The sequence below is a fragment of the Macroventuria anomochaeta genome (assembly GCF_010093625.1).
Source record: "Macroventuria anomochaeta strain CBS 525.71 unplaced genomic scaffold BU25scaffold_40, whole genome shotgun sequence".
Lineage (NCBI taxonomy): Eukaryota > Fungi > Ascomycota > Dothideomycetes > Pleosporales > Didymellaceae > Macroventuria > Macroventuria anomochaeta.
Genome location: NW_022985401.1, coordinates 153,420 through 175,883, shown reverse-complemented (window position 1 = coordinate 175,883; position 22,464 = coordinate 153,420). Strand labels below are relative to the sequence as shown.

Genomic DNA, 22,464 nt, shown 5'->3' with positions numbered 1-22,464 from the left:
GATGTTGCTCGTCGAACTTCAATATCAAGCGGCACGTGCACGTGCACCTTGGAAACACGCCTGTACGATAGGTGAACATCAGTAAAGTTGAGGTCCGAAGCTCTATTTGATGCAGTTCTGTAACAATTTCCACAAACGTTAAATGTACTCTTTAACCACTTCCACTCCACTCACGTTGTGGGACTTTAGGGCTATGGTGTACAAGAGGTGGAACCTCAAGCGTGGACCAACGTCGTGGGGCTACGCTGATGGCGTCTGGACTTGCGTCTGGTTGCGGCGATGTCTCTGCTGGTGGAGTGGAACGGCCTTCAGCTTCGCGCGCAGATCTGATGCTAGATGCGTAACTGGCTGCTCTGTTCTTGTCGTAGTTGGTACTCGTACGATGGATGTCCTTGTTCTTGAGTTCCTCGCCTGGAATCCAGGGGTATCTGCGTGCCTTCTCGTCGCGGTAGTCAGAGACATCTAGTTCTCGGTGTGCAGCGTCACTCATGTAGACGCCGGCTTTTTCAAACCATTTTCGTACTTTACCTCGCCCTGCGTTGGACTCGGACTTGGCTGTATCGGCGCGAACGGGAACACGCTCGATATGTTCGTCCGGACTGGATCCACGACCTGGCTCAGTGATCGTTGGTATTGTCTGAAGGGCATTTGGGTCGCTCGAATGGCGCAAAAACTGCTCTGTCCTCGTGGGCGAATACTGAGCGGTTGAAGAACGCCCTCGTGGAAGCGGGGGCCGTCCACTATGGTCGGATTGCGAAGACGTTGATCTTGGAACTTTCGGCTTGTCATAGATGATGATGTCCCCATCTGTGGCCCACACGATGTATAAGGAGCCTAGTGCCGCCATCACAGTACCTGCAATGGGCGACCATTGCCCTGTCATGAAGGTCAGTCGAAGTAATGCATGTGGAGTAGAAATACGAACCAATCGAAGCCATGGGTTCGGTCTGATACATCAGTTGCTTACTGAAGAAGTTAAGTTCACCGCCAATGAGGATGGCGACTACTGCTCCACCGAACAATGGCATCTCGATCACGCTCAAGAAAAGCCTGACCTTGTTGTTGATACCTTTGATCTCACCGCGAGTGATGTTCACACCTTCGATTTGTTCATCTGGTTGTTCAGGTTCTCGTCGGTTCTTCCAGTTGATCTCGAGAATCTTATCCCAAGTGAAGATCAAACTCAGGATGGCTGGGATGCAAACACCCGCAGCAATGAGCATAGCAGCGTTGAAGCTCAATTTGCTAGGCACTGGGATGACATAGATATTCTTCGCAGCCCCCCCTCGCATAGGTGAGAAGGGGCCTTCGTCTTCCGAGCATGTCAAACCACACGTCGTGTCTCCATAAGAGAAGTTGGCTACAGTCAGTAACGGAACATCAGCCGCCTTGTGGCTGCAGTCGGTGACTGTTACTCTTGAAAACTCCACGCACAAAGCTATAAGGCCGGCGATCAAGAGCATGGTCCACAGAAAGATGATGTTTCGTCCAGCATCGTAGAAGTACGTTCGTGATCTTCGAAGTGTGAATGGCACTGCGATCACAGCGATTGAGCAGATCTGCCAGGCTCCGTAGATGTCTAGATCCACTGCGCCTAGAAATGATGTTGTTAGCGTTGTTGTGAAAACCAGTAGGTTCTCTTGGGGTAGGAGTCAAACCGACCATTCACATGGTAGGACGTGAGCACGATGCCATGAAGCGCACTAATCGAGGGCACCACCAATGCAGCCGCAAGACAAGCATTTCTTAGCCATTCATGTTTTCGTAGAAACACGCAGGTGGCTACCAGGACGTAGTATCTGTGGGGCACACGTGAGCTGTCTATAGGCAAAGAGATGGTGGTCGTTATTGAACGTACAAGAACCGCGATCCAGCGCCGTATTGTGAGGAGACTGGCCAAGCACACACGACGTCTAGTGTTTGCCTAGTACCGTTGACGACTGAGCTTGTTGATGTAGCATTTGCGATGCTTCGAGAGAAAACACCGTACAGCGCTGGAGTAGCCGGCATGACTGCGGGCGCGCTACGCTACCAGAAAGGGAAGCTGGGATGCCACTACAAGAGAGATTCGCATCGCTAAGACGTAGAAACGGAAGGAGTGAGCCTCGTGGGAATAATATGGGGGTTGAGTAGAATGAGGCTCCTAGGCAACGCGCCAATTGATTTTGCATCATCGTCGCCGGTGAGAACTTTCGTCGTCCATAACTGCAGGGAGGGAGGCTGAGTCTTGACGCCTGACTGAAGCTGGCGAGTGAGAGGCGGCCTAAGTTGTCATCTGTGGGCCCGTGCACCCTCCTCTGGCCGCTCTTTCTTGTCAGATCTTGGCCTGCGCCCGCGGCGCAAACACCGCCCTCAGCAGATCTTAGCAAATCTTTCGTGCGACCTTTAGATATTGCCGGGCTTGCGTCGCGTTATAATTTTGTGAAGCCCTGCAGTTTGTAACGTTGACCGACCCTCTTCCTGGCCTATTACGTGTCGCGTGCCTACAAAACTGAGGTTGATGTGCGACCACAAGCTTACGCCAAGTTAAAGAGCATGAACTCAGTGCTGAAACGATTGCGAACTCCAAATCAGTACTTGAAAGAAAAAGAAGGAAGTAGCGAACCGGTCGTCGGCAGACGCAAGTTGACTGGCCCTCAAGGGTCCCAGTAGCCACGAACATGCTCTACGAGCGAGCGAGCAGCTCGGGCTCTCTCGAAGGTATCGACATCTCCACCGGCAAGATCAGAGAATGGCGGTCAATCATAACCCTCATCGTCTTCGTTCTCACCAGTAAGTCGCTAGTCGCACAGCTGCCTTTCGATGATCTGCATTGCTAAATTCACTCCAGACATCAATGTTCTCTTCAGTTTTCACATACCACTATACGCCCCTCGGATCTTGTGGACCGGTTGGCTTAAGACCCTAAGCGCATTGCGCATCATATCACCACCACAGAATGACGTCTTTTCAAGACGTGCCGGACCTGGCGCACTTGTACGGTTCAACTTCCCCATGAACTTTGTCACATCACCGCTCATAGCTGATCTGTTCCTACTTGCCATTACCGCCATTGGTAGAGAAGAAGTCTATGGTGGGACTATCGGTGCCAACAGTATTGTACCGTACGACATTATGCTATTCTTCCTGTCGTTGGCATACATCGCTATCTCGGTCGATGCCTCGGGGCTAATCAGATGGCTGGCCTTTAAGGTTCTACAAAAGGGCGGTAAAGTCGGCCACAGGCTTTACTTCTACCTCTACGTCTTCTTCTTCGCGCTTACAGCCTTCATCGGAAACGACCCTATTATCTTGTCTGGTACTGCCTTCCTTTCGTACATGACGCGCGTATCGAGCAATATCAAGCACCCTCGCGCCTGGATCTACACCCAATTCGCCTGCGCTAATATCGCTTCTGCCATTTTGGTATCTTCCAATCCTACAAATCTGGTTCTGGCAGGAGCTTTCGGTATCAAGTTCATCAAATACACGGCCAACATGGTCGTACCAGTAGTCGTCACTGGCATCGTACTGTTCCCTTTCCTTCTTTACATCATCTTCCACGATGAGTCTCTCATCCCATCTTCGATCAAGATGGAAGACCTCCCTGATGAGATCAAGAACAAGCCGCCGGTCAACCCCAACATTCCTTTCGCCAAAGGTGAGCCGGAAGACGAAGACGTCGATCCTGCCAGCGACAACGAACAAAAGCAACTCTCTCTTGAAGAGATCTTGAACCCGTTCCTCGACAAAAAAGGCGCGATTTTCGGTGCGGGACTTATGGCCGTGACTTTGGTCGCAGTACTCGTGATTAATGCCGTCGCTCAAGGCACCCATGAATGGCCGGTGTTTTATGTTACACTACCGGCGGCATTCGTGCTGTTCATCTTCGATCTCGGACTTGGCTGGACAAACAGGAAAGAGACACGCAGAATTGCCCAAGAGGGTCGACAGAGAGCGGAGACCGTCCACGCCGAAAGGGCAAAAAGGAGAAGGTCTATCGTGCGGGAAGAGCCCAGCATGCTCCAAAACGGCGAGTCCTTCAATACGAGCAGCAGCATCGATGAGAAAACTCAGGCACCGACTGCGGCGACATCTACACAGACGTCGAACGAGCGGCTGCAGATCACAACAGACAAAGAGCAAGGAGTCAACGAAGAGGGCCGCCTAAAGAATTCGACCCAGAAGAAGCGTACGACGCTCGAATCGTTGATCAAGGAAAGACACCAGTGGGCTCGGGAAACATTCCCCACAACCATGACCGTTTTCAACCACCTACCACTAGCTCTTCTACCCTTCGCATTCTGCATGTTCGTCCTGGTGCAAGCACTCGTCACGAAAGGATGGGTTCCAGTATTCGCGCATGGCTGGGATACTTGGGTGAACAAGACCGGTACGGTGGGGGCCGTTGGCGGCATGGGTTTCCTGTCTGTCATTCTCTGCAACGTAAGTCAAACACAATCCTCGAGGAGTCAAGATTGACAAACCCTAGTTTGCCGGCACAAACATCGGCACCACGATCCTGCTCTCCCGCGTTATCCAGTCCTGGCAGGTGATACACATGCGGAATGGCACAGATATATCCAACAGAACCTTCTGGGGCACAGTGTACAGCATGGCCATCGGCGTGAACTACGGCGCTTTCAGCTTGGCGTTCAGTGCGTCGCTTGCTGGTATGCTATGGCGCGACATTCTGGGCAGAAAGCATATTCGTGTTGGTGGACTTGAATTTGCAAGGGTCAATCTGCCCATAATTGCCATCACGATGGTGGTTGGTCTTACAGTGCTGGTCGGGCAGATCTACATTATAAGGGATACTTCTCCTTACTATGTTCGACAAGACGCATAAGTGGTCTTGCCGGATGAGCTACGTAGCAGCTATGAATGAAAACTTGACAGCACCCACAACAAGGCTCAGACCAGCCTCTCCTCCTCGCCCGTTATGAGCAAGAGCTTATCCACCCTCAGGCTCGCAAAACCCCTTATGTACCACGCAGGTATGAAGCTTTATTATAGGCCTGGTGGTAGGATCCTGGAAGCTTTTGTAGATACCCGTCTGACGGAATGCCACGTCCGCAACGAAGGATGGCGGTAGAGAGTTTCGGCAGTACCGAAAGTCCTTCCTGTTATACATGTGGCTCTCAACGAAGAATGCTAGGTTTTTCTGGTTCGGCAACAACTCAATGATGTCCTCTATGAATGTAATGGGGATGTATGACTCCGACAGAATCTTCTGCGCGATAAGAGCACCGACCGTCGCCGTCAGTAGCAGTACCACTCACATATCCGCAAAGGCTGCGAGCTGGACGAGCTGCCCAAATGACAGCGGAACCGCATCGTCGCGCGACTCCGTAACATCGTCCGTTTCTTTCTCCTCTGGTATAATTCGGACAGGTCTAGCGACTCTGTAGTTGGGTTCGTAGTTGATGTGAGGTGTCAAGCGCGTATTATTGGCGACATGCCTAGTGTAGATGAAATTGTAGAAGAGTCAGAAGATCTCCGGATCGTCTTCATTGAGATGGACAGTCCCATCCGACTCTAGCCAGTGTGGGCTTCCAAACCCACAAGTGAAGTGCTCTGAGTAGTGTGTTAGGAGATCCTTGTGCACTGAGAAAGTCCTGGGATCGGTCACGCCAACGACGACTTGCACCAGTTCATCGAAAGCAGATCCAGAAGGTAGTAAGGACACCTTTCTTTGAGTGGAACGAGCACAAAACAAAAGTACTTACGATTGTGGAGGAAACTTACTCAGATAACAAGTATTGGTCCTCGAGTAGGTCTCCATGACGATCTCATCTGAGGAGCGCAAGGGAAATTCTTTCTTGAAGGGTATAGGCATTTCCGTATTGACGATTCGATGCGTATAATGTTAGGAGTCCTGTGAGGCGCAAAAGACAAGGTATTCATCTTCCCTCGGTAAAGTTCACGTGCGTCTTAGCGTCGCGCTTTCACGTTTACTGGTATTCACAGTGATCATAAAGTGTAATTGCATTTGCAGAACTTCCATACAACCCGTCACAACGGCACTTCCGTGTTTCCTCCTTCTTGGATAGGTAAAGATCGTTCCCTTTCACTGCACATTCCCGAGGTCTCCAGCTGTGGGCGCTCTGACAGATAAGCATTGCTTTTGTCTCCACTAAAAGTTGACCACAGCTATTTGCATTCAATCTCTTTCGACCCACCATCAACCAGGAGCTAGCCTGTCATTGACATAGCAAGTCCACGCCATGTTAGAACAGTCTCTCGGAATCTCACGCAGCGTCTTCAGCAAGCATGTCGTCCCTGCCTACGAAGATGACAAGTTCATGAACGACAAATGCATGTGGTGCTGGGATTCATACAACAACGAGCACCCAGCGGCGCGCACTCTGCCTTGCAGTTATGTCTTCGGCCAGGACTGCATTCAATTTACGCGAACTAACGGTAGACACCATGAGATTTTCGGGAGCTTACCAGTACCATCACGTCGTCACTCAATTCTAGACATCACTGCCACCGTCATCAATGCCAGAGCCGAGTTGACGTTTTTGGCGTGCAAGCTTGTCATGAAGCTTGTTGGAGACCCCAAGGATTTGGCAGCTGGTACTAAGCACTTGGCTTCCTTTCATAGAGTAGACTGTTCGAGCTTGAAGATCGATGGATACTGCTGCGAATTGTCGCGTTCAACCAACCTCCGTACCTCCCTATCGACACTGTGATTAGCTACAAAAACACGCTAGTCAACCGCACAACTACACCTCGTCTCCTTCCGTCTCCTTTTACCTGAACCACGATTGTGGAAAAAGCCGCACGATGGAACGTCTTCCGCTTGAGCCTGCATGGCTGCTCTATGAGTACCTCGAGGAGTTTGATCTTGCGCCAGCACCGTAGTCGAAGTTCACCGAGGAATCGGCTGATCGACTTGTTTATTGTTGGAGGCTTCTGCCGGTATCCATTACCTAATTGGTACTAGCGTTGCTGTCATGTAGCTTGATCCTTCAGGATCTCAACCCTACTCCAATATTTAAGGGAACCGCGATATGCAACATCACGCAGGACGCAACAGCTGCTGTCTGAAGCAACGTATGGCAAGGCAGCGTTCTTGAAAGTGCGGTCACCGGTGGAGTCGCCTTGGGTCGGTGTACCGCCCGTGATTCCTAGCGAGGTGGATGGGCAGGCATCGCAGGGCTTCAGCTATTCCATTATATGGGTCACCGAGCCATGAGTTTGAGGAGTCTTGGTGTAGACTTGAAAGATGACTATAAGATAGAGCCCAACTGTGGACGTTCGTTCAGGACAAGAGTAACAGTCGATGTCGCGTAGCAACAGCTCTGAGCTTCTTTCCAACGATAAACAAATCATTGACCTTGTGATCAAAGTATCTGCTCGGAGCATATTGTATGATATCACACCCTCTGGCTTACTCAGAACGTGGATGACGGAGTTGAACGCATCACAAGCAACGGTGTCGTGATGGCCTGTCAGGGGGATCCACGCGGGACAAGGGTACAGCCGTTGGTGTTCCAGGCGTCCAAGCATCCTGAATCATAAAGTGACTTTACAGTCCACCTAACCGTTATTGGGCCATAAATGAACAACACCAAACCCAATGAATGTCAGCGTTCCGGGGGATGTGCGGGCCGGTATTTGAACGTGCAGGGCATGCAAATCTCAACTTAAAGCCGTGCGCGTGTCGACATCGTACTGAGGCGCCGTGTTCATTTCGCATTGGATGCTGCATAATAAGCTTTGGGCCAGAGGCTCTATATGTGTTATTTGTATCGTTCAGGAGTTGGTACCGAAGCCTTCGGTCGCTCTTCCTCCGTTGTTGTTGGAGCTGACCAGGGCGTGAGACAAGGGTCGGTCCGTTCAATATAGCGTACCAAACTTCTGCTCTGATCCAGTTCGTTCACTTCAAATATTCGCTTTCCTGTCTTCTCCACACGTTCGCCAACTGTGACGGTACGCTCAAGGGATCTTAGTAGATCTCTTAAGTTTAGCATTTGCTTGACGACAGCATGGCCGATGCCGTCAATGTTCCGGGGTATTCCTCGAACAAAGCTGGCTTATATCTGATTCCAGTGTGCACACTTGGTACTGTCGCGCTAGCGCTGGTCGTTGCGCGCATATACACACGTCTGAGAAGGACGGGGAAATTGTACCTTGACGACTGGCTGATCGTCGCTGCTCAGGTACATTCAAATGTGGCTTTAGATGTCTGTCTGCTGATGATTAGTATAGGTGCTCTCTGTGACCGACACAGCAATTGCCATCGCAGCGGCCACGCATGGCTGGGGTAAACCGAGCTACATGTTCACACCCGAGGCACTCAAAGAGACGCTCAGACTCCAGTTCGCTTTGCAAGTAGTCTGGATCATTGGGCTGTGCCTCGTTCGTGTGTCGGTAGCTTGCTCGTTGCTACGATTCGGTACTGGCAGGTTTTGGCGCATTTCGTTGTACCTCATTATTGGGCTGCAAGTCCTGATCTCGTCGTCGTACATCGTGATCCAGTTCGGACAATGCACGCCGATAAGCGCCAACTGGGAGACTGTTCCGGATGTCAAGTGCTGGAACACTACGCCAATTGTGAACTATGGATGGGCTATCGCAGGTAAGATTATCCGACTTGATAACCATTAACAAGCGTTGTTGCTAATCGACCTTATTAGCCGTATACATAGTCATGGACCTTACCCTCTCACTCATGCCTGTACGTCTCATCCGAACTCTTCATCGCAGCACGACCGAGAAAGTCCTGATTTGCGTTCTCATGTCTCTTGGTCTGCTCGCCACTGCAGTTGCATGCGTCAAGATGACCACATTTAACGACTTCGGTAAAGGTGACGTTATGCAAGCCACAATCAAACCGTCCATGCTGGCCAGATTGGAAGAGATCGTGGGAATTATCGCATGCTCCCTCGCATGTTTGAAGAGCACAGTCGACAAGGTCCTGAAGAAGCTGGGCATCTTGAAAGAGCACGACCTGACCACGCCGAGTTTCGTAAATGCCATGAGTCTACCAAGTATTGGCGATCAGCGGGAGGATAGCGGCTATGGCGTGAGTGGTAAAGGGAGCGTCGTGGTCGAGCATGGGGAGGTCACGCGAGGAAGATCAACGCACAATGTGGCAGGGCAAGGCCAGGTCGACAACGCGTCGCGAGCGGTTTGATCGGTGGAATCTCAGGATGATTGATGTTGCTGTACGATATGACTTGATGTTAACGGCGGGCACGTATGCTTCCTCGACCCTTCACAGCGCCATAATGTAATCTTGTTCTTCACTTCTCTCGTTGTCCGATGCCACGAAATTTTGGATGTGAAATGTAGTAAAAGAAAAGAGAGAAGGGGCTGCTGATTGAAGACAGAAGGATATGATGCTTAGGGAGGCAAAGCGCGGTGTAGTCCAATGGACCTTCCTCCTATCGTTGTGTGATCACCTGCTGTCGCCGTGAGTTTGTCGTCAGTGCATTTCCTGGTGCTAGTTAGAGAAAAAAGTGATTCCATAAAAGGTTGAACCGCAACTATATTGATTCGTACATGGTGAAGCTCTCAAAGATGAGGTTGAAGCTGAGGTTATTCGGATTTTGCTCGTTCGTCATGGGTCACTCGTGCGAACTTCGGATTTAAATACTTTCTCTTACCTAATAGCGTCATACCTCCGCATCCTTTGACAATTATTTCTATACCTATCACGGAAGCTGTCAAGCGGCAAACGTTAACGTGTTTTACAAGCGAGTCGTCAATACAAGCGAGTTGTCAGCCCCACCAGCTTTGATTCCTTGGATTACTGTTGCCCACTCGAGATTGCCAGGCTGGACAGCCTTTGGCCTCCTCTCCTCTCTGACCCTGTTACAACAAGCTGAGTTGTAATCTTGCCCATCATAAAGCCAGCCTCGTCAAAGTTGTAGACATCCTCATTGCAGATGTCATACTTGGCCTTTGTCTGCTCTACATAAAGCTCTCTGCCTGTCGTACGCTTGATTAAAACGTGTTGTAAGGCTGTCTGTACGCTTAACAAAGTTGCACGGCCAGTGGACGCCAACACAGCCTGCACTGGGCGCAGCAAGCAGCTTATCAGCCATATCACATACAGCTGCATATGTAGGCACAAATCCACAAGAATCCAGATCCAGTATATAACGTATAATCACCTCCTCCTCTAGCTGGGTGAGCTTCTTTGAGTTGGACTGGCAATTACATCGGGCAGGCTTCCCAGCGCAGTTTTCAGACTGAATTTGCTTTGTCTTAATAGAACTAATAGCAAGTTGGATATCAGCTTCATTTGAGGTACTTGAGGAGCGTAGCGTTGAGGCATTGTACAAAGACTTGAAGTGGTTGATCAAAGTTGGTGGGGCTGCCGGCTCGCTTGTATTGACGACTCGCTTGTAAAACACGTTATTCGTAGAATTCATGCTAACGAACATGGCCCTTTGGTTTCAGGGTGTTGATGATGAGAATCGCGTTGACGGTTTCGCTGTTCACCACTGCGGGTAAAGGTGAGCTGCCACAACATTCTGCAGCTGTTATTTGACAACAGTGTTTATGCGTCCGCGGCAGGCTACTAATTGTCATCCGGTACACCCGTTAATCCGGGGTGCATAATGCTTAGTCTCGATCCGGGCTGGTGACGTCTGGGCATTGTGCCTTCCTTTCCTAGTGTCCGGGTTTACCTTCAACTTAAGCTTCACAAATCTTTTCTTTTGGCCTCTCGCCTCCTCTTCGCAGGCTTGAGTCGCCCTTCTCTTTACCGTGGACGTCAAGTCTATCACCAGGCAACCTCAGAAATCACTGTCGCTGGATTTCCTCGGTCACAATGCCGATCTGGGATCCCCTCGTCCCTGCTGAGCGCGTCATCCAGAGAGGACTTGCTCACCTACCTACATGGATTAGCCGCTGGCTCGGATACCGAGGAACATCTGTACCTCCTTCTCGTACCTGGACTGTCTGTCTTTGGGGCTTCGTCGGTGCCTGGGGAGGTGTTGCTTCAATCATCGCCGTGTTTGGCCACACAAGCTACTTCCACAACATACATCTTGTCCCACCCATCGTTGCCTCATTCGTAAGTGTACCTTGAACATATAAAATAGCATGTTAGTAACGCAACGACAGGGTGCTTCTGCAATCCTTTGTTATGGTGCCATCGATGTACCTTTAGCGCAACCACGTTCTCTGATCTTTGGCCACTTCTTCAGCGGACTTATCGGTGTTATTATAGCGACTATCTTCCAGTTCAACTTGCACGAAGACCCTTACCCACGACTACAATGGCTCGCAGCAAGCCTGGCCACCGCTTTCGCTCTGGTGGTTATGCACCTTACCAAGACGACTCATCCTCCAGCTGGCGCAACAGCCTTGATCCCCTGCGTTGATCCCCATATCTGGGCTTTGCGATGGTACTATCTGCCGGTCCTCCTGCTGTCGTCCATCATTGTTCTCGCGAGCGCCTGTCTGGTCAACAACCTTCAACGACAGTACCCGAAATTTTGGGTAGCGCAAATCCCACCTACACCACCTGTCCCATTGACGCCTACACCAAAGTCCGTAGTGGAAGACAAAGCGACCGAGAGATCCAGCGATGGCGACACTCTGGGCGACCTGGAAAGGGGACCGTTGTAGTGCTTATGAATTTCGTTTCACATCAGCGCTTTGCATAGCATCTGTTAGCGAGGGAAACCGGCAATCTTGGGCATGGAGCTGAGTCTGGAGAGTAGTTTACTATGGAGTACATAACCTTTCACGCTGATATACTCTCAAAGTAATGATACCCTTACACAACTGATATCACTCGAACGAACGTATGGCATTAGCAACTCGCTACCCAGCAAGCTACACTCCTAGCCTCTTTAAGGCTGATACCGTCTCTTCATCTGCAAGCTCTACACCTTTTGCGAAGTTATCTCGAAATATCTCCAGCGCACCAAGAACGTACGTTCGTTCGTGCTGCGACGCCAATAGATGCTCATTCTTAGCAACCCTTGCAACTTCTCCTCAAATGTCATAACCAGCTTCTGCGTCATCCGGTTGAGCTGCGCAAGCTCCAGCTTCCTCCGTGCAATGAACTTTGGATCCCTTTTCTCCTCCGCCTTACTGCACTCAAACCCCCACATGATGACTTGCCTTGCGTAGCTGTAACGCTCCGAGGTCCCGCAGATGCATGTTGTGCAGTTTGACGATTGCTTTGAAGCACGCGATGTGGTACTCGTTCTGGTCATAGTCGGGGGCGGACGGTGGTGGCTTCTCTAGCTCTAGTGTTTCCCTCCACATGTCGAGACCGAAGACTTGGCTTTTGGTGAAATTTTTTTGGATGAGGATGAAGCGCACGATTGTTCGGACGATGGGGACAGCGTTCATAAAAGCGGCTGGCGACAGGGGACAGATATCGGCGGTTGCTGTGTTGGCTGCTGTGCGCGACGGTGGAAAGGTAAGTTGTTTGACATTGCGACGATCTGCGCGGCGGCACTCTCGTCGAACTGAGCGGGTAGGCATGTTGTAAGTCCAGACCAGTTGTTGACGGTGGTGGTAACAATAAGCGAACGTCTGAGATAGCAGAACAACTGTGGCTGCGCGGGAAAGTGAAGGAAGACACTAAGTTGAATACTCGCAGGTTACCGAGACAGTCTAGCGTGGCATTGGTAAGGCAGCGACATGAAATAAGTGAAGATATCTTGACCAGTCGAGGCAGGTGCGCACCAGGTTACAAGCCTATGGCATACGCAATATGTTCAACCGCCGTGGGGGAACTTGAATGTTACAATAACAGACTATGTACTATTTGTGCGCAAACATACGACGCTTGCTATATTGCTGTGCAAGCTGGCGTTACCTACAAGAACGAAACGGGGTATCATATACTGAGAAGGGCGCCAAAAAAACGTGTACACGGCTGATAAAAGATCTACATATGAGTGGAAGGAAGCCGAAACAAACAAGACTACAGCCTGTCCAGCATGTTACTGATCGCCAACCAGCTGGCGGGTTCATCGCCAATTTGTCTTTTTGCTTTTTGGATACTACCATCGAGAGTGGGCTTTGACCGATCCAGTGTGGGTAAACTTCTGCTGTACTGTCGCTCGGTGTCAGACTCACGCCACTATCTACCCGAGCTGGCTGCACTGGCTTGGTAGTTGCTGAAAGAGCCGATGCGGCCGAGGATGGCTGAGGGGAAGTAGCAGGACTGACAGGGGTGGCGGGAGCAAGCGAGGCCTTCTTGGTTGATGTTGTGGAGATCGTCGCAGAGGGTTTAGGAGGAGTGGTAGGCTTGGAGTGATCGACGATAGGCACTAGCGTGGCTGTTGGTGTGGGTTGTATCGGTGCATTGAGAACTTGTGGAGATACTCGTGTTGCTTCGACAGGCGCATCGAGTTTCCCAATCGCTGGAGAGTCTTTGCTAGGCGGAGTTGTAACAGCAACGAATTCCCTCTTGGACATGGGGGTTTCGGTGACGAGCACTTTCGATTCTAGTAGAGACGTGACTGCTGTCAGTAGCGCTGCCGTCTGTTGCCTGCTTGAGGCACGTGGTGGGAAAGCTGAAGCGGTTTCCCATGGTCGTTGGCTTGAGGAGATCCTGCCAGTAGCCCTCGTTGGCTGTTCATCGTGTGGCTTGAAACGATCCGTTCTTGAACTCGTAAGCACAGTCTAGCTCGCCCTGCCGCTGACTGGTAATGTAGATACGGTGATGCATGGTTGAAGTACGGACGAAGGATACTGAGCAGTGGTTTCTTTTGATCGGTGCTGTCTGCTGGAAGTGCGAATTGGGAAGGTGGGTGACGGAACTGCTGGCTTTTGTTGGCGAACTGGGGCCTGAAGATGCTGCATTGACGAAACCTTCCTTACGTTGTGGCGGTTTGGCTTCGGCTTTCGCTCTCACTCACATTCCGCATGGTATCCTGACAATGCTGAGCTCGTTCTCATTTCGGTCTTGATAATCTCGATACGCGTCTCTTGGATCAGGTCGTGTCGTCCCTGGGATTTTGCCGCTTTCCGTGAACAATCATTTTCGATGATGAGGTTCAGAATCCGGTCCTTGGAGGCTGCCAGCAATTCGAACTGCCTCTCTCCATCGGTCCAGCCCTCCAAAACAAACGGGGCGCCGTGCTCAAGCAGTGCTTCTACAGAGATAGGCTTGCCTAGGGTTGCAGCGTAGTAAAGAGCATCGCGTCTCTTATGGTCCTCATGACCAACACAGTTCCTGTTCTTGCCACCTTCCGTGAGCAGGGTTTCGACTACAAGCAAGCCCTCCTCGGGCAGTACTCTGACTGCTTGTATGAGCGGTGTTGCACCTGACCAATCTCGCATGCTCCTGCAAATGCCTCGCTCACAGAGCAGTCTCGCAGCGGCGGCAACGTCCTGCCAGGTAGCATGGTCTTCGGGTATGCTTCGAGCAATATGGTGCAAAGCAGTCGAACCTTCGGCGTCCCACGAAGTGATGGCAGGAGGAACCGCCAACAGTGGAATGACGGGCCACTGCTGGTATTGAACAGCGCTAAAAAGCGGTGTGCGTTTCTTAGAGTTCACAATCTTGGTATCGGCGTACGCGTCGAGCAAGACTGTTGTTGAGTTAATGAGGCCGTGGGATGCTGCAAGATGTAGTGCAGTATTTCTGTCGTTGTCGTGCACGTTGACTTCAACTCCGTTATTGATCAGTAGCTTCACTACTTTGGCGCTGTCAACATCTGCACTGACCGCGCGATGAAGAAGCGTTTTGCCGTCCGGATACTGAGCTAAACCGTCAGCACCCTTGGCGAGCAGATAGTCAACGATAGCGACAACGGACTCTTCGTCGCGTGTCGAGTATGTCTTGAAAATTACTTGTAGCACATTAAGATTTCCTAGACCTCTGATTGTAACATCTGCGCTGTGTTGAGCTAGCATCTTGATGATGCCCAAGTCAGCAAACTTGACAGCCACGAATATTGGTAGCAGCCCGTTCGCAGTCGCTCGGTGAGGGTCTGCGCCCTTTTCCAAGAACATCTCGACCAGCCTTGCATCATTATTCTTGATTGCCTCGACCAAGACAGTCGAGTCTGGGTCGCACGTAGCAGCGAATACATTGGCGATGAGATCGTTGGTCATCGAAGATCGATCTTTCGTCTTCTCTACATGCTGAAGTAGCATGTCTTTCTCTTTTGCTAGCGTTTTAGGCCTCCTACGCGCCATGTTGATGATCGCTACCGCAGCGTGAAGGTTGTGAGCTTGTAGTGCGACCGCTGCCGGCGTCTGGCCTTCAAGTTCCGGCCGTCATACTTTGCTCCAAACTTGAGCAACTTCATGACCAGCGCGAGTAAGCCGGAGCCTGCTGCAGCGTAATGAAGCGCAGTCTCGCCAGTGTGGATGGTTCTTACTTCCAGGTCGACTCGATGCACAAGCAGTAGGTCGATGATGTCGTGATGATTGCCTTTGATAGCGACATGCAGAGCTGTCTCTCCTTTATCCTTTGAGGCTGCATTAACAAGTGCACCAGCCTCCAGAAGAATTTTGGCGATCTCGAAGTGCCCGCATGCTGCAGCAATACACAGTAGCGGTACACCTGCGCCTTCCGTAAGATTCGGCGGCACGCCAGTCTGTAAGAAGTTGTAGAGAGCCGCTTCGCGATTGTGATATACGGCGTGGAAGATTGGTGTTCAGTCCTTCTGAGGAATAAAGTCTTCGTACCCGATCGGAGCAGCTTGACGACCTGTATTCCCCATTCTGCACCTTGTCACCTCCACGATGGTTTGCAGTTTCGATGGCCTGCTGACCGAACGCCTGGGAGCAAGGAAGCCTTTGTTCGGTTCATCACAGGCGTGAAGTGATAGCCTTGGTGCTTCGACTGGGCTGTCCGGCGAGACGCATGTACAGGACTTCATGATGTACGTAAAGGCAAAAAACAAACGCAGAATGAGCGACTGAAGTGAGGCAATGGAATGAACGAATTGCGAAGGTTTCTCAGGCTGCAAGCCTACGGGTCTTTAGTTCGAATATCAAGATGGGGAAATGACAGGACGCCAATACCGCTGCACTCTCGCTAAAAATGGTCAAGACGTGGACGCACTCAAGAAACAAGATCCATCGTCACGCCATATCATCAATCTCAGGCCGCCAAAGCTTATACGCATCCAATTGCCAGGCTCTTTTGATCAACTGATTCCCCTTTTCGACTCAGCTGCTGTCCAAAGGCGGCTCGCTGCCGTCCGCAGTCGTCACCACAGCGTGTGCCTCGCATGGATCGGCCACGTTCCAAGCGCGGCAATTGACAGCTGTCATGCCATTTTGATGCTCTGTTCGACATGAATGATGGAGAGTGTTAGGTGGAGAAGGTCCCGGTGGCTAGCGCAAAGATCCGTTCATTCTGTGGCTTGATTGGCTGAGCTTGCTCAGGGGTTTCGATATCGCGATCCCCATATAGGTCAAGTAAACACCGCAGAGACACGGTAGTTGGAACGACAGGAGTTCAAAAATATGCATCTTGCAACGAATGGAGATTGTCGCTTTGTCGTGGATGAAGTCATGGAGCCAAATGTAGGCCGACTGCCAACGCAGAAGCTGCACCCATCTCGATCCCGATCTTTCCTCTCATTCTAGGCTCCACGTCGCTTTCGGCGTCCAGGTAGATGAATAGACTCAGCATCATCGTGCACGTTTTATATCTACCACCACTAACCAGACGCACCATCACGATCACCTCGACGCACTGACACGACTGTCTGGCTGCAAGAACGGCTTAGCGATAATGAAGACCATCACTTCACTCCATACTCATGTCAACGAGCTAACAGAACTGAGAACAGAAATCATGGAGATTCAGTCTTACAGGCCACATTTGGCAAACTTAAATGTTACCACACCTGACTGCTACCCACCCATGGACTGTGTAACTACGTGGGTTAGGTCACATGAAATCCTATTGTAGAAGGCACTGCCCGGTGGGCAAGTGCACTTACCTCTGAGCAGAGAGCTCCTGTACAAGAACATCACCAAAACAACAACAGATAGCAATACAATCAGTGACCACAGCCTCTGGAACGACACTGCACACGCAGCTACAGACTGTCTGAGCAAGACACCAGCAGAAATAAAGAAAAGCAAAGAGCGCCGTCCTCTATAGTAAGACTGATTAGAACGAGAAGAAAACAAACAGCTAAAGACACGTACCGCTAGTGATCACTCTACTAGCTATCGATCTGACGGTACGTTCCTTGAAAAAGGTCGAGCAAACGGGTGGCTCTTGGCCTCACCAACAGCACTTGACGACGCGGCTGAAGTGACTTCTGAACTTACGTCCACATCAGATCTTCTCTTCTGACCTCATGTGAAAGAAAGCATGTACGTTGGCGTATACGATGTGGTAATGTGGAAATATTCCTTTAGTTTAGTCAGTCCGGTCCATCCACATGCACTGAAACTGTTTCGCGCTGTGATATGAGTCTCTAAGCCTCGTAGCCCATCCAGTTTGGCCGTCAATTGTAATTACGTATCAAAATTAGATGGTAAGTATTCCCTTCCGACGTGAGCTTGTACACACGCTCACACCTGCCGTTCCCCGTGCAACCCGGACATCGCCTAGTAAGCCATGTTAAGGCAATTCCTGCACCCCTACTGCTTCTCGATGATATTTTCTATTCCTATTACTCTCAGTACTACCCTTTGAATACCCCCCCCCGAATACCACACAGCCAGCAAGCTTAGTGCGATGATGACAGGTATAAACTCCAATGTCCAAAACTACACCTCATGTGACTGCAACTCACCCTCAAGACCCAGCGCCGTTTCTGCCAGCCTGAAGCAGATACAGAGATAAATGAACAGCACTGCTACCCAGAACGAAGTGTAGAAAGCTTTGCTTGTTGCTTGAAACGCTACTCGTCTTGCTCGCAAGATGGAGAGCCCGAGTAGAATGATAAGACGAGGAGGGTAAAGGCCTAAAACACAAGTTCAGCCAGTAATATATGGTTCGGATTCGTCGGATCCCTACGATTCGGATACGCAACGCCAATCAGTGCCGCACCAACAACCTGCACCACCGCCGCGACGACATCGCACCTGATGAATATCCAGAGAATCAGTTTGGGTTTGAGCGGAGCATGCGATGTGCCGTTTGGAGTGGCGCGGATGAGGATGGAGAGCACGGTGTAGATTGCCGCTGTGAAGAAGACGGGCACGAAGACGATGAAAAACCATTGGATTACAAAGTAGGAGATGCGGCAGGGGTTATGCTTTGCACTGAGAGTGTAGGAGATGTAGCCAATGATTTCCTGGGTGTTGTTGGTGTGCAGGCGGTGATTGGGCGTTTGAAAATTGATGTCATTTGCGAAAAGATGAGGGCTGGTAAATGTGATAAATGTGAACGTATCAATGAAGTTCCCACCATCATGGTACCAAAGTACTAAGTCCGGTACTTGAACAGCTGCCAGCCATGCGCGAGACCGAGGACGAGGAACAGGGCTAGAGTGAGAATGCAGAGGGCGAAGTTGGGTGTGTAGCCGTAGATTATGATTGTTGTGTCGCCATCACTGCTATCCCCTTCTACTATATAGTCTCGATCGATTCCAGCCAATAGCTCTCAAGATCAATAAATCATCTCAACTCTTCCACACTAGGTTACTTGGCTTGGGAGGGATCACGAGTGGAAGGAGTGACGATGCGGTGCTGGCTTGTGCATTGTTTGAATGTGTGTGTAGGCAGCGTGTGTTGTGGTCGATTTGGCGTTGCACAAAGAGCTGTATGGACGCAAATGTGGATTGGCGGTATCGATTTGATCACGGTTGATGACTATCAAAATGTCTGTGGTCAGGTCTGAAGGTCACCCTTCCTTCTCGCAGCTTTGCAGCTGCCCCCGGGTCTCATCCCTGCTCTTTCCTGTCAATGACTCCAACTCTGAGATGTTGTGTTTCTTTCATGATCTCCACGCAGAGTCGTGATTAGGTAATCAACCATGTCTCGTCAACGGCTTCCTCAAGAGGTTACAGCCACACTGTGTCGTGGCGTAATATCCAAACCTTATCACGATTGATTGGACGAAAGCCTCTCTGCAAGGAAAGAGCAGTCAATTGGCTGAGAAGGCAGGGAATATTTCCCGTCATCCATGGGATACGTCGGTTGGCTTCGGTAGGTCCAATAACACGTGAAAGTGACGTTGGAGGCTGATGTACTGGTACATGAACACCTGTTCGGACTTGGATGCGAGACCGAAAGCGTTCACCTCCAGGCGAATGCGTTGGTACTTTCCGTTTGTCTTGTTGCAAGGCCGAAGAGCTGTCTGAGCTTGAGAGTATCAAGAAATTGAGGCCGAACAAGGTAGTGAGGGCATCCTCTCATGTTGTGGAAAAGCTCGGACGCAGCAGCCACGAACGCTTGATCTTATCATGAAGCCTGGAGGTCTGCAGTTGTAATGAGATAGCAGTATGTTAGAGGCAGGATCATCTGTAGTCCTGTGTATCCTTATCAGCTATTTGAAGATGGACAATGCCTCCCTGGCTGCCTCCCAAGATTCTGATGCTTAGGACGGTTGCGTCCGGCTTTTCCTGCAACTTGAGAGGGTATCGTGCCGATTGTTGGCGCTTACATTGAGCTTCTGGGTATCCTTGCTGAGCAATGAGGATGATGCTGAATGCTACAGCTAAAGGCTATGCGCCAACACATTGGACAGAAGAGACACAGTAGAAACGAGATGAAGACAGAAAATTGTTTAAATGCGATAACACCCCTTTGGATGTAGACATAGACGTGAGAGAGACTTTAACAAGTTGGAGAAATAAGACGCATGAAAATCGGCTTACCATTTGACCTTAAAGCTGTGGGTGAGTCCAACAATTGAGAATCATTGATACTTCTGGGACACCTTGTTTCATGTGAGGACTGCAACGGTACTAAATATACCGTCAACCCACTGATGACTGCAGGACTACAACGTTTCTTGGCGTGAAAAGATCAAAAATCACTTGACAAGAGACAGACAGAGCGTAAGGTCTCGCGTGTTGTTTGTGATAGCGCTGACATTGGCGAATCTCTGGATACCTCTAAGCTAGAAGGAACATGATGTTTTGTGCCAATTTAAAAGCACTTGTTCACCGTGACGTCCAGTCATTCAGAATGTAGTCTCCGGCATAATGGTAGGATGACTTTGACCAGATGGTCGTCGCGCATGCTCGAAGTGTCGAAATTTCGGTATAGCTGATACAGCTTGGTGTCTTGGTCTACTGTGACGGACTATTGGGTTGATGTTCAGATATCATCGTCCAGTCACCTGGAGGTGATCTACCGATTCATGATGTACTCCAGCAGCTTACAAGCTTTCAACAACCAGCAATGTCATACGCTGCAGGCTCCTATCGACCGAGATGTTATCGTGATAACGACTGAGTGTTGCGATCATGAATATGCAGGAAGACATACACGATCAATCAGTTGGCATTGCACCAAATCTTGTATATGGTCCTGGGCGCTCGTCAGCAGGTAGCATACTTGTCGCTTCCATGATCTCACGATTGTTTGCAGCTGCGATACCATCTTCGATGCAGGGTGCTTTGACGTCAGCCGGCTAATATTCGATTCAATCCTCGATGCCATATCAATAGGCCCGATAATGTACATGTTGACCAACGCCGTTCCAGCATTCGAATCCTTCCCAGGACAAGCCATGACAAGAGTCGGAATTCTCCATAAGGCATACCGACGGTCTGTGAACCATCGTGAAAACCTCCTGTCGGTTACTCCCGCATAATGCCCGCAAAACGGTGAGGTACCGGACCGATGGAAGATGTTGAGATATTGGTCGGTCCGACTGGGGGTCTGCTAGAAGGTCGCTAGAATGTGAAGAGAAAGATGGACATTGCCGGGCTATGGGTGGAGCAAAGGGTCTGCGAAGTAATGGTATCGGCTCGAAAGTGCCGGAGGCGAAAAGTCACGATGCTGAGTGGGCATGATCCGCATCAGATTGAGCTCCAGAAGCTGCGAGATATCTCATGTGGACCATATGGACCACATCCCCGCTCATTGAGTTGACGAGAACGAAACAGATGGAGAAGAAGCGACGGTGGGCACATCATGGACTCTGTTTGAGTCCGTGGATCGAAAGACTAGATGCGCCAGCTGATGAAGCTTGAAGCTATCGTGCTCCACTGCGGTAGCTAAAGTAGTTGGGTCCAATTGTTCGCTTGCATGCGAGGTGCCTCAACAGCGCCATTGCAGGAACACGTTGCACGAGCAAGCTGGAGGGAAAGTGCGGCTGCAACGTGGTGAAGGACATCCGACAGTCTGAGCAACGACGAATCCTGCACATGTTGTGTCAGCCAGCGTAAGAGTCTTTCCAATGAGCCGATCGTGAATGGGTCCAGGGTCAGACTAGGGGGCGCATTGCTGTGGAGAAGGAGAAGGTCGATCAATGGTCCAACATCGTTTCAGTGGAGAGACCTGACCTGAGCCCGGATGCAAACTTACCCTTCACCGCTTGCTCACTTCCCAGACACGAGACGTCGAGAGTCGCACCTGTAGTTTAACACCAAGACGTCTGTGCTAGACCCTGAGTGCGTTGCCAGACTGCCGTAAACAGGTAAAGCTGTTGCCGAACGGCAGGGTTAGTGATGAGCTTAAACTTCCCAATGCAAACAGTTCGAATCCGGCATTTACCGGCAGGGCTACGAGGTAAAAGATGTCGCTATTACATAAGCGATGCATGGAGGGTGACGGCGGTCGGCAGCCCTAGCTGTAAGCGGCAGCGCGATCCCAATGCGGCCCTGAATCTGTTGATCAGTGAAAGTGCTTGGTAAATGCTCGCCTCACCTGCTTTGAACATCCCTGTCGACAGGCGCCTTGCAGTGAACTTGACGACCGCGAGACGGGTCTAGTCGAAGTATGCATCTTGACATCGTGGACAGATCTCGCGTATCGACAGTTGCTGGACGTTGAAGCAGCGCACCAAGAAACCAGATTGAATTGCGAATTCTACGCCACCGAACCTCGACCGCTCGGATCTGGGCTGGTAGTTGGCGCTTTCCGACAGCTTGGCGTCCGCTGAGTAAGGCGCGAGCTATTCCGCCGCCTAGCACGCTCAAAGTTCCGCTCACCTCTCGGCGGCCGAATTTCAAAATCAGGATGACGAGGTGCCATCGCATATGTTCCACGTTGCACTGGCCGCATTCTACCGGAGGCTGAGCAACTTCCATTTAGTGTATGGTAAACGTCGACTTTGTCTTGAGATTGGTGTGGCTATAAAGGAGTTTCTGGCTATGTGACGGCTAGATGAATGGTGGGACGTTTGTGAATTCCACGTCGTGCTACAAACACACATTTGTTTTGATCCGAGCATAGGAAAGAGCAGCTGCAGGGTCCAATAAACGGCTGTTTGAGGAGGAAATGAGACACATCTACCGTAAGAGGGCAGGGGTTGCTGGTTGTCAATTGGACGGACTTCATGCATTGCAATATTCCGGCGCGTTGTAACATGTCACGAGGGCGGTGAGTGTCGTTTCGAAAACGACGTGAGGCTGGAGGTACTCGATGTGCATGAATGAGTCAACGAGGCTGCAGGCA

At 50.6% G+C, this 22,464-nt stretch overlaps 6 protein-coding genes across 6 annotated transcripts; 4 read left to right on the top strand and 2 right to left on the bottom strand.

The window, feature by feature from the left end:
• Positions 1-151: 151 nt before the first annotated feature.
• On the bottom strand, positions 152-2,010 carry BU25DRAFT_350925 (uncharacterized protein; the record flags this gene model as incomplete). The annotated part of the gene is made up of 4 exons (XM_033703333.1): positions 152-876; positions 926-1,594; positions 1,663-1,799; positions 1,859-2,010. The coding sequence occupies 4 exons, from the start codon at positions 2,008-2,010 to the stop codon at positions 152-154; spliced, it is 1,683 nt and encodes a 560-aa protein (XP_033557188.1).
• A 541-nt stretch (positions 2,011-2,551) lies between these two features.
• On the top strand, positions 2,552-4,970 carry BU25DRAFT_199870 (uncharacterized protein). Its single transcript, XM_033701091.1, has 3 exons — positions 2,552-2,772; positions 2,831-4,425; positions 4,472-4,970. Exons 1-3 carry the CDS (start codon positions 2,661-2,663, stop codon positions 4,826-4,828), a joined length of 2,064 nt encoding a protein of 687 aa, XP_033557187.1. The 5' UTR covers positions 2,552-2,660; the 3' UTR covers positions 4,829-4,970.
• A 1,023-nt stretch (positions 4,971-5,993) lies between these two features.
• Positions 5,994-6,915, top strand: BU25DRAFT_199846 (uncharacterized protein). Its single transcript, XM_033701090.1, has one exon. The coding sequence runs from the start codon at positions 6,207-6,209 to the stop codon at positions 6,675-6,677; it is 471 nt and encodes a 156-aa protein (XP_033557186.1). The 5' UTR covers positions 5,994-6,206; the 3' UTR covers positions 6,678-6,915.
• A 1,061-nt stretch (positions 6,916-7,976) lies between these two features.
• Positions 7,977-9,537, top strand: BU25DRAFT_442841 (uncharacterized protein; the record flags this gene model as incomplete). The annotated part of the gene is made up of 4 exons (XM_033709325.1): positions 7,977-8,150; positions 8,200-8,569; positions 8,628-9,055; positions 9,320-9,537. 4 exons carry the CDS (start codon positions 7,977-7,979, stop codon positions 9,338-9,340), a joined length of 993 nt encoding a protein of 330 aa, XP_033557185.1. The 3' UTR covers positions 9,341-9,537.
• Positions 9,538-10,771: 1,234 nt separating this feature from the next.
• On the top strand, positions 10,772-11,574 carry BU25DRAFT_351189 (HPP family protein; the record flags this gene model as incomplete). The annotated part of the gene is made up of 2 exons (XM_033703346.1): positions 10,772-11,017; positions 11,068-11,574. The coding sequence occupies 2 exons, from the start codon at positions 10,772-10,774 to the stop codon at positions 11,572-11,574; spliced, it is 753 nt and encodes a 250-aa protein (XP_033557184.1).
• Positions 11,575-13,821: 2,247 nt separating this feature from the next.
• On the bottom strand, positions 13,822-15,114 carry BU25DRAFT_462381 (ankyrin; the record flags this gene model as incomplete). Its single annotated transcript, XM_033710519.1, has 1 exon — positions 13,822-15,114. The coding sequence occupies one exon, from the start codon at positions 15,112-15,114 to the stop codon at positions 13,822-13,824; it is 1,293 nt and encodes a 430-aa protein (XP_033557183.1).
• Positions 15,115-22,464: the final 7,350 nt, after the last annotated feature.